The 15095-nt window shown below is 50.3% G+C and overlaps 1 protein-coding gene across 8 annotated transcripts in view; it reads right to left on the bottom strand.

Moving 5' to 3' along the window:
• Positions 1-5: 5 nt before the first annotated feature.
• The window catches only part of PGAP2 (post-GPI attachment to proteins 2), a 19338-nt gene continuing 4248 nt past the window's right edge, over positions 6-15095 (bottom strand). For 2 of the 8 annotated variants that reach the window (XM_014460734.2, XM_023758796.1), the window contains exons 2-7: positions 14379-14399; positions 10865-11039; positions 2040-2292; positions 1801-1895; positions 1090-1198; positions 6-913 (exon numbers count right to left, since the gene is read on the bottom strand). In XM_014460734.2, coding sequence (XP_014316220.1) covers positions 783-913; positions 1090-1198; positions 1801-1895; positions 2040-2292; positions 10865-11029 — 753 coding nt within the window. In that variant the 5' untranslated portion in view covers positions 11030-11039; positions 14379-14399 and the 3' untranslated portion in view covers positions 6-782. Of the gene's footprint in view, positions 914-1089; positions 1199-1800; positions 1896-2039; positions 2293-6573; positions 6759-9141; positions 9147-10864; positions 11040-13671; positions 13693-14378; positions 14400-15095 lie in introns of those variants that run through there. The other 6 variants (XM_023758799.1, XM_023758797.1, XM_023758793.1 and 3 more) reach the window with 6 other exon arrangements.

Raw genomic sequence — 15095 nt, 5'->3', positions numbered from 1 at the left:
CAGACTGTTGGCAAAAAAAAAATTTATTTTCCTTTGAAATAAAATGCACAATCAAAAGAGCTCAGAGCCTGGGATAGTAGGGAGGTTGGGGAAGGGGCACCAGTGGGGGTTGGAATCTGCCTCTGGCCCTTCCACCCCACACTTTTGCCAAGGAGGATGAGTCTGTAAGCCAGAGATTTCAGAAGGGAAGAGAAACATACTGTGCCAGTGCTTTTTCTGGAGCAGTCAGCCTTCGGGTACAGATCACCACCTCCACAAGGTGATATCAGAAGCACAGGCTGGCAGAGCCCTTGGAAATCATGCAGCCTGCCCACCCCCCATCATCAGAAATGAAGTCAGGACTAGACCATCTGGCAGCCTTAGCAGGGTGTGCAGAATACATTATTAGAGACATGAGCCAAGTGAATGACCACAGGAAGACAATGGCTGTGGTTTTCAGGTGGCAGCCACTGCTTAGTGGTCCCTGACCTCAATGAGAGGTGGCTATCTTAAGGCCAAGAACCAGATGGTGGTTACGAACCTCAGGACTTTTTTTTTAGCACCAGATGGAGCTCTCCTGCCACCTCAGCTTCTTGGGGCTTCTCAGGTAAGGGTGATGCTGCTTGAAGGTCCCTATACCTTCACATGGGGTGGGTAAAGCCATGTCCTGTGCCCTTCCTCCTTTCTTCTTCCCTCCCCCACTTTGGTAGGGCCCAGAGAGGACACAGGAGGTAGGGAAGGCCAGAGTGGTTATCTCGTTTCTAGTTTCTGGGCAGTGGGCCTCCTCTGCAGGAGAGAAGGGTTTAGAACCGCTTTTCCTCAGGCAGGGAGGTAATGAGAAGCTCCTTGTTCCCGAAGTCCCACCAGGCTGTCATGTGGAATGCCATGTTGGTTAGGACAACAGTGTATTCCAGGATGGCAAAGATGGTGTACACTGTTTTGAGGACACAAGGAAGGGCATGGTGAGCCTCCTGTCCCCACCTTCCCCCTGACCTGGGGCCTCTTGATAAATCACCACTACATCACTACACAGGGAGCACACCACCATACTGCACACTATAGGAACCCCAATTGTCCTATGACCATCTAAGGATCCTAGCCTGGCCTCACCTCCAGCCTCACAATACATGTTGTGCCGAAAGTAGACAGCCAGCGCCGTGAAGAAGGAGAAGAAGTTGATGATGAAGAGCCGCTGTTTCCAGTTGTAGGACTTCTGATCCTAGAGGATAGGCTGTCTGATCACTCTGCAGCTTGTTGGATATGTGCTGGTGGCCTCTCCTGTTAACCCCAACTCTGAGGACCAGTCTCCCCAACCTTGGTCATGGAAGGGGGCACAGGCAGGGGCAGCAGGAATGATGGGCATGTTGACATCCCTGCATTTGGGGTATAATGGGGCCAAGGAGCAGTGGTGTCCCTGCCCCTCCCACTTTGGGAATATGAAAGTTACTTGGAGTCAACCAACCAACCCAATACCTCCAGATACTGGGAAGAAAAAAGGTGTGTGATGGTGGTGGTGGTGGTAGTGGTGTGCAATTGTAATTATTACAGACCACAGACCCTGACACGTCTTCCTAACCCATGCCCCTCATTCTACTCCATTTGGAGCCTCCATCTCTTCTCTTCTCCAGTCTCCCATACGACCCAATTCTGACCAGTTACCCTCCCCTTATCCTCAAGTCCCAGCCTCAGCCAAGATTCCAATTAGAACTCCAGTTCCCACCTCACCATTAGCCGCATCCAGAGGACAGGTCTCCTTGATTGTCCTCTGTGCACCTGGAGCCCCAGGTCTACCTTAGGGGTAGACCATACCTCCTGACTTACTGTGTGCTTCTTGGTCAGCCGCCAGATAATACAGGTGAGGAGCATGTGACTGAGGGATGCTGCGATGAACACAATGAAAGCGTTTTCGTGGATAGCTGGAGGGAGAGAGGAGGGTTGGGAGCGCTCATTGCAGGGAGCACCCGAACTCTACATCTGAAAGTCGGAGTAAGGGAGGGGCAGGGGCATCCCCTCCCAGAACCCTTCCTTCCCCACTCTCCTTCCCTCCTCAGGTCACCCACTGAAGTCCTCGGAAGAGGAGACATAGGTGAGCACTAGCAGCGCGAGGTTCTCGACGATGTTGAGGCCGAAGTTGAGCTGGCAAAGCAGTTGGTAGCTAGGACACGGGGAGGTGCAGCTGAGGTAGTGGTTCCAGTAGGCGAAGGCCACCATGAAGCGGGGTGCCGAGTGCAGGCCGATGCAGAAGCGCCACACGTAGCGCTGGGGCACCTCCCCACCAATGGCAGAGCTCACCGAAGGCAGGTAATTGGGCACCTAGAGAGTTGTGACCCATGTGGGCACTGGCCCTTGCCACACCCACCCACCTGGAGATGCTTCTCTCCATCTCATCAACCTGGCCCTCAGAAGGCTGTGCTCCAGAAAGGCCTCCTTTAGGTACCCACAGAGCTCTCCTTGGACACCTCCCTTTTCAGGTCCCAGCTCCCCAAAGTGCTTGGTTCTCACTCCCCAGCCAGGGGCATATGTGACCTCCATCTCCCTACACATGGAACCTACACATGACTAGGAAAAGCTGCAGACAGGCAGACAGGCTCAGAGACTCTCTGAGCCAGTAGTGGAAGGCCCTGTGAGAGGTTCCATGAGGGATGGGTCAGAGACCATCTGAGCTTCCTTGGGACAGTGCTGGATTCACTGCCCAACTGAACTGTTCCCCTGACTGTTTTCTGGGCAGGTGTGCCTAAGTGGTGGAGATACTGTGAGATACTGGGGGAGCTGCCCAGAAGGGAACCCTCACCCTGATCATGTTTAAGAGTGTGATGCTCCTAACCTGTGGTAGTCACCCTGCTCTTGTACATCTCTCCCATCCATCTTTCTCAAAAATGGGTTTCCTCATTTCGTAAGGAATTGGAGCATAAGTTTTTCAAGTTGAGGAAGGAGGAGGAGATAATACACAGCTGCAAGGATTGCTGTGTTGCTTGTATGGGAGGGTGAGAGGGTGGGAGATGAGTAACAGTAGCTTCTATGGGGACAAGAATGCCAGGAGGAGGCTCTCTTGGACTCGAGGGCCTGGAGCTGCTTCTCAAACTTTAATATGGATATAACTCACTGGGGACTGTGTGAGAGTGCAGAAGGTCTGGCATCTAAAAATCTGCATTTCTAAAAGATTCCAGGACTCTGGAACCTACCAGTCTGTTGCCCACTTTTCATGGACTTTTTTTAGACTTTCAATAAGGGCCAGAGCAGTGCCAGAGCCTAGAGAGGGAATGACCCTGCTGTGATTATGGTGGGACCAGTCTTCAGAGATGGAGTTCTGCAAGATCCCTTCCTTTTTCCCAATGGAAACACGGACTGGGTCTCCAAAGCAGCTTGTCAGGTAGGCATGATGGAGGCAGCTCACAGGGCAGGGATGGATCTAGAGAAGCACCAACCAGAGGCTTCGTAGGCTTCACAGAAAAGAAGATGGATTCCCATCAGCACTGTCAGAGGAAACTAAGGGCAAAGCTCTCAGAGAGGGTGCTGCTCTCAAGGCCAGGGCTGGAGATAGCATAGCTTGAGACCAGGCTCAGATATTCACTCTGCATATTCAGTGAAGGGGCAGCAGGGAGGCTTTAGAGACATAAAAACCTGGGTCTGCAGCCCAGCTCTGCCTCTATTAGTGGGGTAACCTTGAGCAAGCCACTTCACCTCTGAGCTTCAATGTCCTCATTGACAAAACAGGGATACTACTACCTATCTTACAGGGTGATTGTGAATATTAAATATAATGTATGCAAAGCATCTGCAGTATCTAGTACAAGGAATGGCTTTCAGATGACAAACTTCCCTGAAAAGCCTGCAAATAGGTGGTGAGCTACTATGTGACTATTAATCATGAGATGGCCTGCGTATGAGGGAGAGGTGGGAGTCCTTCACCAGACACTTCTGAGACCTCCAAGCCTCCTTATTTGACTTTTCTGCCTCTCTGAGTAGGTCCTCTGAGTAGGGTTCTGGGAGTGTTGCCTTTACTTCTTAGAATATTCATTCTGAAAACTCCTGCCACAATCTCAGCTATTTAAGAGGAACAGGACCAGCCTCTAAAGCTTGGACGGAAGAGCCCAGTGCATTTAAGGGCTCACATCCCCGACCAATGCTGGAAAACAGGTAAAGAGTAGAGATGGCAGAGTTCGGGAGACGCCTCAGGAGGAAGAGAGAATTAGGGCCCTGTGGCTGCCCATCCTGTCCTCACAAACTCTACCCAGGGATGAGGGCGGAGTTCTAAGAGCAGGGATTGCCTCTTCTATCTCTCTCTCTCTCTCTCTCTCTCTCTCTCTCTCTCTCTCTCTCTCACACACACACACACACACACACACACACACGCACAATATCAAGTACAGATACTCGCATACACCAAGCACACAATTTTCCCACTCACCAACTATGCCAGCAACAAGCAACATCAGGAGCTATCAGAAACCAGGTACACAGTTCACCTCCAACCTCACCATGAGCCCAGAGCTAAGGGTACTGAGAGATGGGAAGATAAGCCCTTTCCCCAAGAATAGAAACCCTTTGGTCTGGAGGACATGGCTTAGTTGATCTGTGGCAGGGAACCAGGGCAGAAATTCACATGATATAAAGGGAGGGGGCCCAAAATATTCCCTGTCTTAGCATCTCAGTTTTTATCATTTTTTAAAAAATATATATTTTATTGATTTTTTACAGAGAGGAAGGGAGAGGGATAGAGAGTTAGAAACATTGATGAGAGAGAAACATCAATCAGCCGCCTCCTGCACACCTCCTACTGGGGATGTGTCCGCAACCAAGGTACAGGCCCTTGACCGGAATCGAACCCGGGACCCTTCAGTCCGCAGGCCGACGCTCTATCCACTGAGCCAAACCGGTCAGGGCCAGTTTTTTTATCATTAGAGATTCATATTTTTGGCCTCAGATAAAAGTTCCCTGAAATTACGGATCACTTTCCTATTTACCTTACTGCACCCTGCCGCTTGCCAACTGGTCAAAAACTTCCACGCCTGCCCTAACCGGTTTGGCTCAGTGGATAAAATGCTGGCCTGCGGACTGAAGGGTCCCAGGTTCGATTCCGGTCAAGGACATGTACCTTGGTTGCGGGCACATCCCCAGTGGGAGGTGTGCAGGAGGCAGCTGATCGACATTTCTCTCTCATCGATGTTTCTAACTCTCTACCCCTCTCCCTTCCTCTCTGTAAAAAATTAATAAAATATATTTAAAAAAACAAACCTCCCACTCCTGTCATTTCCACTTTCTATTCTCTAAACCCCATCCCTCCTGTTTATCCTTACAGTCCCCATCTTAGCTCTCGTCTCCCCAGTAGCATGAGCTATTGTACTAGCCTCCTCACTGGTCTCCCTACTCTTATCCCCTGCCATCCTTTCAGGGGCAGATTGGTCTTCTTTTTTTAAAAATATATTTTATTGATTTTTTACAGAGAAGAAGGGAGAGGGAATAGAGAGTTAGAAACATCGATGAGAGAGAAACATTGATCAGCTGCCTCCTGCACACCCCCTACTGGGGATATGCCCGCAACCAAGGTACATGCCTTTGACTGGAATCGAACCCGGGACCTTTCAGTCAGCAGGCCGACGCTCTATCCACTGAGCCAAACCGGTTAGGGACAGATTGGTCTTCTAAACCACAAAAGTGATCATGTCCCTTTCCTGTTTTTTGTTTTGTTTTGTTTTCTTTCTTTTTTCCCTTCCCCTTTCCTGTTTAAAATCTTTCCAAAGCTTCCCATTGCCTTCTGGATAAAATCAAGTTATCAACCCCACCCCCCACCCCAAAAGTTGAAAGTTGGCATTCACAAAGATTCTTCTTCACCCTACAGCAACAATGCTCCCTCAAGGAAGGAAGTCTTCCCCAATGACCAAGCTAGGTTATGTACTTCCTCTGGGCCCTGCTATCCCTGTCTTCCCTTTTATCACAAAAGGAGTCCTAGCTCACCATGCAGTGACTGTCTGGGTCTAGGACTATCTCCTGTATGAATGAAATGCTAAGGGCAAGTCCATGTTCAATTCAATGCCCCTGACATAGAACCTCTACTCCTGGGTCCTCAACAAAGGCCTGGTGGACTGCTCCTGGAGGCAGGAAGTCCATCTAGGTTTCTAGCTGGCAGAGCTCTGAGTGGACACAGGGAGGCCAGAGACAGAATCCAAGCTAGAATATCCCATAGCAGGGCCTGGGGTCCTCTCAGGTCAGGCCCCCAGTCTGAGCTATAGCTGTTACTTCTCCTAGCTCCTGGCCTCATCTTACTTCTTCAGTCCTGGATTCCCTTCCAGTCTGGTCTTTCTTCACTCTCCTTCTCCCTCTCATGACCTCTCTTACCTATTCCCACTCCCTTCCCTTCACCCTCTCCCCTTTGCTCCCTTGCACTCCCTACAATCCTCTTCTACTCTTGGACGACTGTGACTCTACTTTCTGAGTCCCTCCCCCCAACCTCCCCAACTCTGATTTGCCCCCCACCATCCTTTTATCTCTTCCCCCTCTCTCTAACCCTCCACCTTCGTGCCTACTCTTTGATTTTGCCCTTATCTCCATCTCCCGACCTGGCTCTGACCCAGTGCTGGGGAGCATGGCACTCACCCCACAGTCAGTGGCCACCGTGTACTCAAAGTGGAACATCAGGGACCAGATGATGCAGAAGAAGAAACCGAACACAGGGAAAGTGATGAGCCACCAGAGCATGGCTGTGAAGCGAAGCCGGAAGATGGTCCCATCAGGGTCCAAGGGCTGGGAGGCCGCAGAGAACATCCTGTAGGAACTGGTGCCTAGGCAGGGCAAGGGATACAACATAGGGCCTGGTGGGATACCTAGGCATGGGAAAGTAAGGCCTTTTCCAGCGCTACTTGGGGTATAGAAAGAGTCAAAAGAATAGAAGAACATAAGGAAAAAAGAAAAATAGTGCAGAAGAAAAGGAGGTGCAGAGGGAGATGAGATAAGAGCAGCAGATATAGACAGGGTCAGCTCTTAGGAATCCCCTTGGCACACTGATCCTATACAGCCACTCTTGAAGAGTCTGGAAAATAGAGGCTCCTAGTGGCCTGGACAGGAAAGCTCTGATGGCCCACCTCATTCTCACTACCTTCATACCCACTCAGAAGGGTCAGAGGTGGAAGGGTTATTATTCCCATTCCACAGAATGGGAGACTGAGGCTCAGCACTATGCCAGGATCAATCATTAGGACTAAGGCCTCTTGCCACCTGGCAGCTTAAGGCTCCAATCAAGGCTTTCTTCCGGTCAAGGATCCTAGAAAAAGGACCCTAGCTCAGACTGGCCCAAACCCTCCCACTGACCCTGTCTGACCACATTCCAGCTCTTTACCCATGTTCAACTAGGAACAGTGGGCGTACCCCAGACCTACTTCAATGGGACCACAGGCTACCAGCCATCCCACCCCCAGGCTCAGAATGATCCAAGCCTCAGGCCAGTAGTATACCCTGATCTCAAGATACCAGGGTCCCTCTGAGGCCCAGACTTCTATCTCCTTTCTCTCTAAGAAGGCCATGTCACCCACTTCAAGGTTTACAGGAATCTGAGGATCATGGAAACCTTCTCTACTTGGCTTGAGCCTGCTGTGTTGGACCACACCCAGATGGACAGACCTAGACCCAGGGAACTGGGCTGCTTCTGCTCCCTTCTCCCTCTAGGCAAAGAACTCCCTTTCTACCCCCTACTGTCCCAACCACCATGACCTCTCGAGCTAGGCTCCCTTCGGGGACCGGGGGAGGGAGGAGGGAAACGGGGGGGCGGGGGGGATAGACAAAGATGATTTTGTATTAAAATGCCCAAGACCAAATCTCCCCTTGGGACTCATACCTCCCTCCATTAGGAAATCCCAGTCCATTAGTCTAGCTCACCATCAGGGATTGGGACAGGGGAAGGGCTGGGGGAGGGAGGGGTTCACTGAGCAACACTCACACTGGGTGCTGAAGGGTCCGGAGCTTGGGTTGAGGGCTTTAGCCAGACTGAGACTGTTTCAAGACTAGAGGGTCCCACCCCCAGCTCCCCAGGGCCGGCCTTCCCGCCCACAGAGTTCCCAGATCTCCACGCCTGCTCAGGCAGACAACCTTCCTAGGACCAATAAGGCCACATCATCAATTTTGGAACACTCTGAAAAGGTAAGAAGAGATAGTGGCTAAGGTCAGCTCACAACAGCTTCCTTGCCAGGGATGGGGGTGGGGAGTTTGTCTAGCAATACAGGTAGGTTTCTGGAAAGGGAAAAGTAGAAAACAGAATAGGATTTCACCATTTTTTGTTGGAATAGGAATGAGTATGTTGTTGGGCATCATTGGAGAGCTAATCTTAGGACAATAGATTCATGATCCAAAAGAGATCTAGACAGGCCTGAATATGAGCTATCAGTATCCAGCCTGGACAGATGCAGAAACAGCTATTGGCAGCTCAGGCTGCATTAAGAGAGGCCTAACAGTCTATAATAGGAAAGAAACAGTCCTGTTTTTGCCTGTACTGCCCAGTCCATAGGAAGACCTATGCCCAGATTAGGGCCTAGCATGGAGAGAACAGTGGCTAACAGTGCCTGAAAGAACTAGAGTTATGCTACCTAAGAGTAGGCTCACGGACTCCCATCTCTGCAGGGCTGGCTGGAAACCAGGAGGAAAGAGTAGCTCTAAGGCTCCCGAAGCAGAGATTCACAAGAGCGAGCTTGCTAATTGTTAGCTACTAAGCCTCGTCAGAATAGGCTGCCTGGGGAGGAAGAAAACTCCGAGTAACTGGGGATGTGCAAGCAGAAGTAAAGTCATCTAATTATAGATATGTTAAACTAAGGTTACTTCTTTCATTCCTAGGGTTGGCCATGCCTTGGAAATTCAGGGTGAAAAATTCAGAGGATATACAAAAATCCCCAGGGAGATCCAACATGGTAATCCCAGGGAGTAGGAACATAATACCCCCAGGGTTGCTAGGCCTAGTTCTGCCCAGAGGGACCAGAACTACCCCTCCTACAGCTACCTATAATTTAGCTATGTAACCAGTATGCCAAGAATGGGTCATAGATATGCCAGATATGCCGAGGTTATTGTTCCCATTAGCCCTCGGAGCCAGCTATGAAGGGCAGAGCAAACAGCCTACATTTAATTCCATATGCTGTACAAATATTATGACTTTCTATATGGACTATGACTGCATTATACCATGCCTTCCTTTTCCCAGAGCACTGGGCTGGGGGTCTTATTCACTTATTCAACAAATACTGATTCAGATGTACTGCTCACCTTCAAGGAGCTTGCATTCTGGTGGGGAAGATACACAAATATAAGGTGATAGAACTGTGTGAGAGAGAATACAGGGTACTGTGGGTACCCAGAGGAGGGAGTGGTTAAGTTTGCCCCAAGGAAGCTGAAGAAGGCTTTTTGGAGGAGGATACACCTCAGCAGGATGTTGCAGAATGAAGAGGAATTGGCCAGGGTAATAGAAACATTTGGTGTATTATCTAAGATGAGAAGTAGTCTTGGATCTTTTCTAAGGTGAGAACTAGGTCTTAGAACTAGGTCCCCCTTAGATCACCTAGTCACCCTCTTTCTCCTAGTTCTGTTCTTTCTAATAGCTCCCAGCCTGGGTTTTATCAGACTGGCTACCCATTGCTCAAGGCCCATGATTACCCATTGACAAATCAAGAGGGAAAACTTCAAGTCCTATGAACAAAAGAAGTGCCCCACCTCTACCCCCAGCCAGACTCCACTGCTAGTCACAGCCCTTTTTCTAGAGCAAATGCTCTTTATAGGACTGGAAGTCTTCAGAGCTCTTGCTGAGGCTAATGCAAAAGTCCATGTCCAGACTTAACCGGTTTGGCTCAGTGGATAGAGTGTCGGCCTGCGGACTGAAGGGTCCCAGGTTCGATTCCGGTCAAGGGCATGTACCTTGGTTGCGGGCATATCCCCAGTAGGGGGTGTGCAGGAGGCAGCTGATCGATGTTTCTCTCTCATCGATGTTTCTAACTCTCTATCCCTCTCCCTTCCTCTCTGTAAAAAAACAATAAAATATATTAGAAAAAAAAAAAAAAAGTCCATGTCCAGGCCCTGCCTCTTTTCTACTTAGAGCACATAGGTAAATTCCTCCCCTGTTCTGTCTTCCACCCTGACAATTTCCTTCTCCTCCTCTCCCTTCTGCTCCTCACCCTTTACATTTCACAAATCACCTTATTCTTCCTCTACCCGGAGCTCTATACTAGTAGACATGGGGAAACGGAGGCTCAGTATTGTGGTCTCAGGTAATATACAGAGTTAGTGGATAAACTAGGAGTATAACAAAAGTAAACACAGGTCTCACCCTCTTTACTCCAATTTCCTATAGAGAAAGAATTCTCACATTTTTCTTCCTGGCCCACCATCCCATATTGCTGTCCAGAGGGTACACGGCCGTCTATGAAACCTCAGAGGGCATGGGACCTACCCCGGAACACAGACTCATAATCAGATCCCCATCCAGACAGGCACAAATACAGTCTCTCCCACACACATACCCAACTCAAAGCCATTATAGTCATGTCCCTTTCAGTTACACACACATATACACAATCACATTCCCATAGAAACTGGCACAAGCCCACAGTGCCACACTAAGAGGCTCCAAATGCCCTCTAGCCTAGTCCTGTTCTCTCTCCACCCCCCAGGAACTCTGCGTCTCCTGAATCTGCCCCTCTATGAAGGATTTGGTTCTGCTGCAGCTGCCCAACTTCAGCCCCCAGCCCCCAGCAACCTCCATGAAGGTAGAGGGAGACTAATCCTTGTGACCTCAATTTGCAGGCATCCCCCCAGCAGTCCAGTATGTTTGATGGACCCCCCTGCTTATCCTGTCACAAAAGAACCAGGATCCAAAATAAATCCAATATGAGGTATCAGTGCCCCCAATCCCTACCCCACAGTGTGTAGCCGTAGTCTCCTTGAAGTGGAAGAGCAGGGACCAGAGGATGCAGAAGAGGAAGGCGATAAGTGGACAGCAGACTGTGCCCAGTGCCACCATGGTGAGGCGGAGTCGGAACAGGGTCCCATCCCGGTCCAGTGACAGTGGAACCTGGTACATCTTGTCAGACCTGGGGATGGAGGGGTGTGTTGTCAGGGCCCAAGGCAGCAAGGTGAAGTCAGCTCTCGTGCTCAGTCCTCCCAGAAGGAAGCCATCTAGCCCCCAAGCTTGGACAGCTCCTCTCCTAGATGAGGAAGACTGACTTGGAAACCCATGAGAACGTTTACCCTCAATTTCAGAGGACAGTGAAGCAGACCTGTGCTGCAATGAAATGTGAATAGATTGGAAGACCTCCTCTTCCCTATGCCTAGGACTACAGGAACTGGTTTAACTAGTCTCTCTTATTTCAGGAACCAATCCTATAAGCCTTCTAGCAGGCAGAAAGGTCCATCTCTACCCCCCAAGTCCTTGAGCTTTCATGCTTCAGGGCCTCCCATCAGCTCTCACTGCTTTACCTACTGGCCCAGGGTCCCACTGCACCCTTAGTCCCTTCCCAGGCTCTGTGTGCCCTGTGTGCCTGCACCACAATCCACAGCAGCAAGGACTCCATGGAAACCAACAGAACTTCGGCTCCCTACTTGTCCCCGCCTGCTGCCTCACATGCTCTGAGAGTGAAAGGCTTTGCAGAATCAGGCCTGGTGCTGACATGGGCTTGCTGTTGACTGAAGAAAGCTGCCTAGTCAGCTTCTGGAGGCTTGCCAGTGCCCAGGGGCCTGTCCACCCCTCTGGATAGTAGGTAAGGGCTCCTGAGGAATGTGACTCCCCGCTCAGATGAGATTAACTAAGGTCAGGAACTATAATAGCCAAATATACAGCAGCAATCCTAGCCCAGAACCCCCTGTGTAGAGAAGGAGAAGTTGAGGCCAAGAGAAGGAGCAGGAACCTGTTCAGGGTCACAGGGTCACAAACTGAAACTCTGGTCTTCATTGACCCCCTACCTCTTGGGTCAGAAATCTGGGCAGAAAGGTAAAAACCAAACCCTATATAGATGAGTCAGTCATCCCTGTTCCCATTGTAAAGACAGAGAAACCAAGACACAGAGAGAAGGCCCTTCCTCAAAGCAATATGCTGGGCCGGAGGGAAAGCCATCCTCACCACTTAGGCTTCTTGTTGCCAAACTAGGGCTGGTTCCAGATACATAGATAACTTACTCTTCTGGACTCAAGGGCCTCACCAGATGAAGTCCCAACTCTTCTGGGCTCCACCCACAGGACTCTCCCTTCTAGTTCCACCCTCCGGAAGAACCCGACTGCCATAGGCTGGCCTCCTGGCCTTCCGGAACCAGCCAGGAAAATATGCCTCCACATTGTCATCTATCTTCTCCGCCCACCTCTCTGGTAGGACCTGTCAGGCAGCCTATCCCAATTGCTCAAACTCCTTTCTTTCTTTCTTTCTTTCTTTCTTTCTTTCTTTCTTTCTTTCTTTCTTTCTTTCTTTCCTTTCTTTCTTTTTTAAAATATATTTTATTGATTTTTTACAGAGAAGAAGGGAGAGGGATAGAGAGTTAGAAACATCAATGAGAGAGATCGATCAGCTGCCTCCTGCACGCCCCCTACTGGGGATGTGCCCATAACCAAGGTACATGCCTTTGACTGGAATCGAACCTGGGACCCTTCAGTCCGCAGGCCGTTGCTCTATCCACTGAGCCAAACCGGATCGGCTCAAACTCCTTTCTTCCTTTAGGGACCCAGGGTCTCTCAGGGGAGTAGGAAGTGGCTCTGGTGAGCCTCTCCAATCAAACAAATTCCTTGGTCATCCAAATGGATGAGTTCTCTCAAGGCTCTGGAGAGGGAACACCTTCCCCTCCCAGACCAAATTCAGATTCTGTGCTTATAGCAGTAGTCCCTCCTAAAATCCCTTCCTGAAGCCAGTTGCTACAGATCCCTCAGGAACCATGGGGTCCCCAAACTGAACACCATATTCTCAAGGAATGAAAAGTTATGAAAGTTACTGCTCAAAGCAGGGGGTGATAAGGAAGTTGTAAGAACAGGCTGTTCCACATCTTCAAGATATGCATGGCCTCCTTCTTAGCTGTGTGACCTTGGGCACGTCACCTAACCATTCTGGGCCTATTTCCACAGTTGTTCAACATGGGGATCATGTGTTTTAGATAAGACCATTCCAACTTGGACATTCAACTCCTCCAGAACAGGAAGCTCACTACCTGAAGGTCAGCTGTTCAGCCCCAGTTAGCTCTAACTTCCTTGTAGGTATTGCTTAGTTGAAAACAGCTTTCGTAGGAATACCCCTACCTCATCTCAAGGGTCTCTAAAGATCTCAGCTTCCAGTCCTAATCCACAGTTACTAGATGCCTTCTGAATCTAGGCACTACATATAGTTTCTTTTAATCCTCACTATAATTCTATGAGGTAGGCACTATGGCCGGTATTTATTTCCATTTTACAGAAGAGGAAAGGCTCAGGGAGGCTAAAAACATTTGCTCAAGAGCACATGCTAATAAATGTCAGCTGAGATTTGAAACTAATATATTGGATTCCAAACCCTCCTCCCCTCCAACACCTGCTTGTTTTGTGTATGTTTTTTTGTTGTTAATCCTCGCCTGAGGATATTTTTTTCCATTGATTCTTAGAAAGAAAAAAAAAATCAATGAGACGTTGCTTCCTGCATGGGGGCCAGGGATAGAACCTGCAACTGAGGTAGTGCCCTTGCCCTTGACCAGCCCACCGGAATCTAACCCAGACCTTTCAGTCCGCGGGCCCATGCTCTAACCACTGAGCCGCCGGCTAGGTCGCAACACAAGCATTTCCAGGCACCTATGGAGGAATGCGGAGCAGGAGTCCATGTGGTGTTAAGAAGGGAGAGCTCAGCCTCTGCACACCCAGCCCCAGATAGGGGAAAGGGGTCAGCTCAGCAAGGTAGGACAGCAGCAGTTCCTGCGTAGGTACCAGGACTCCGAGTTAGGGACGGGCCCTGTGGAGGCTGGACCACGTGGCCCAGCTCCCCCAACTGGGGCTGCCCAGCGGTCCAGCACACCCATCCCCATACTCACCAAGGAGGCGGTTGCGAACAGCAACGCTAGCGCAGGCCAGGAGCGGAGGGGTGTGGGGACCCGGAGGGTAGCCCAGGCCCGGCCGGGAGGCGGGGGTGGGGGGTGGAGGGGAGGAGTGGCGGGGAGGGGGGAAGCGGCGGGGAGGGGAGTGGGACGGCGGGGGGCGGGGCCGGCGCGCTTGGGGCGGAACTTGGGAAGGAAACTGCGCCCAGATCCTCTGCTGGCTCCTCCCCGCTTCTGCAGACCCAGGCCCTGGGCTCTTCTCCTCAATCCGGTGTCCCCTCATGCCAAGCCTCTCTAGCCCTCATCTGTTCCACTAATTCCGGATGCGTGGGGACAACCGGAAGAGCCCTGTACAAACGGGTTTGACCCGTTGGATAAGCCGCCTAGTTACCTTACCTCTCCGCTGCGTTCCATCACCTGTTGAAAGAACAGAAGATTAATTGAGCAAAGCCCCGAATTCTCTCATTTCTTGACCCCAGTCTCTCCTTCTCGGCCGAATTATCCAGCCTCACCCCTCTAAAACATTAAACCAGTTTTGTCCCATCCTTGGCCCCAAACTTTGTTACCCAGAGCCGATTTGGGGAATTTCAGCAAAGAGAAGGGCACCTGACAAGTAATGAAATCCAGTGAGGCCCTCCCCAGCAACTCTGGGCCAGATCTATTCCCGCCTTTGATCAAGAGAGGGCGCTCTGCCCTGTCAGACAAAGCCCAGAGGATCTCCAGCCCCAGCCCTGGTTTCTCCCCACGATGAAAGGGTTGATCACCAAATACCAGCCGGCCCCAAGCGTTCCCACCCCACGCTGACTGACCCATAAAGAAACTTGAGGGAGATTCTTGGCTCCCTTTGCAAATATCATCCTACCCCAATAGGGGAAAGGATGAAGGGACCAGTAATCCTTCCTCCAAGTGCAATGCCTGTTTTGTCAGAACACTGACGGGGGTTGGAGACCCTTTAAGCTACACACCACCATCACTTTTCCCCCACTCATTAATTTTTAAAAATTGATTTTAGAGAGAGAGATACATCGAGTTTTGTTGTTCCACTTATTTATACATTCATTGATTGCTTCTTCTTGAAAATGGGTGCCCTGACTGGTTTTAACCCCCACCCTT

Source organism: Myotis lucifugus, unplaced genomic scaffold (assembly GCF_000147115.1).
Source record: "Myotis lucifugus unplaced genomic scaffold, Myoluc2.0 scaffold_138, whole genome shotgun sequence".
In the NCBI taxonomy this organism is placed as follows: domain Eukaryota; kingdom Metazoa; phylum Chordata; class Mammalia; order Chiroptera; family Vespertilionidae; genus Myotis; species Myotis lucifugus.
The sequence above is the reverse complement of the archived record's forward strand: the minus strand, read 5'-3'. Positions and strand labels throughout refer to the sequence as shown.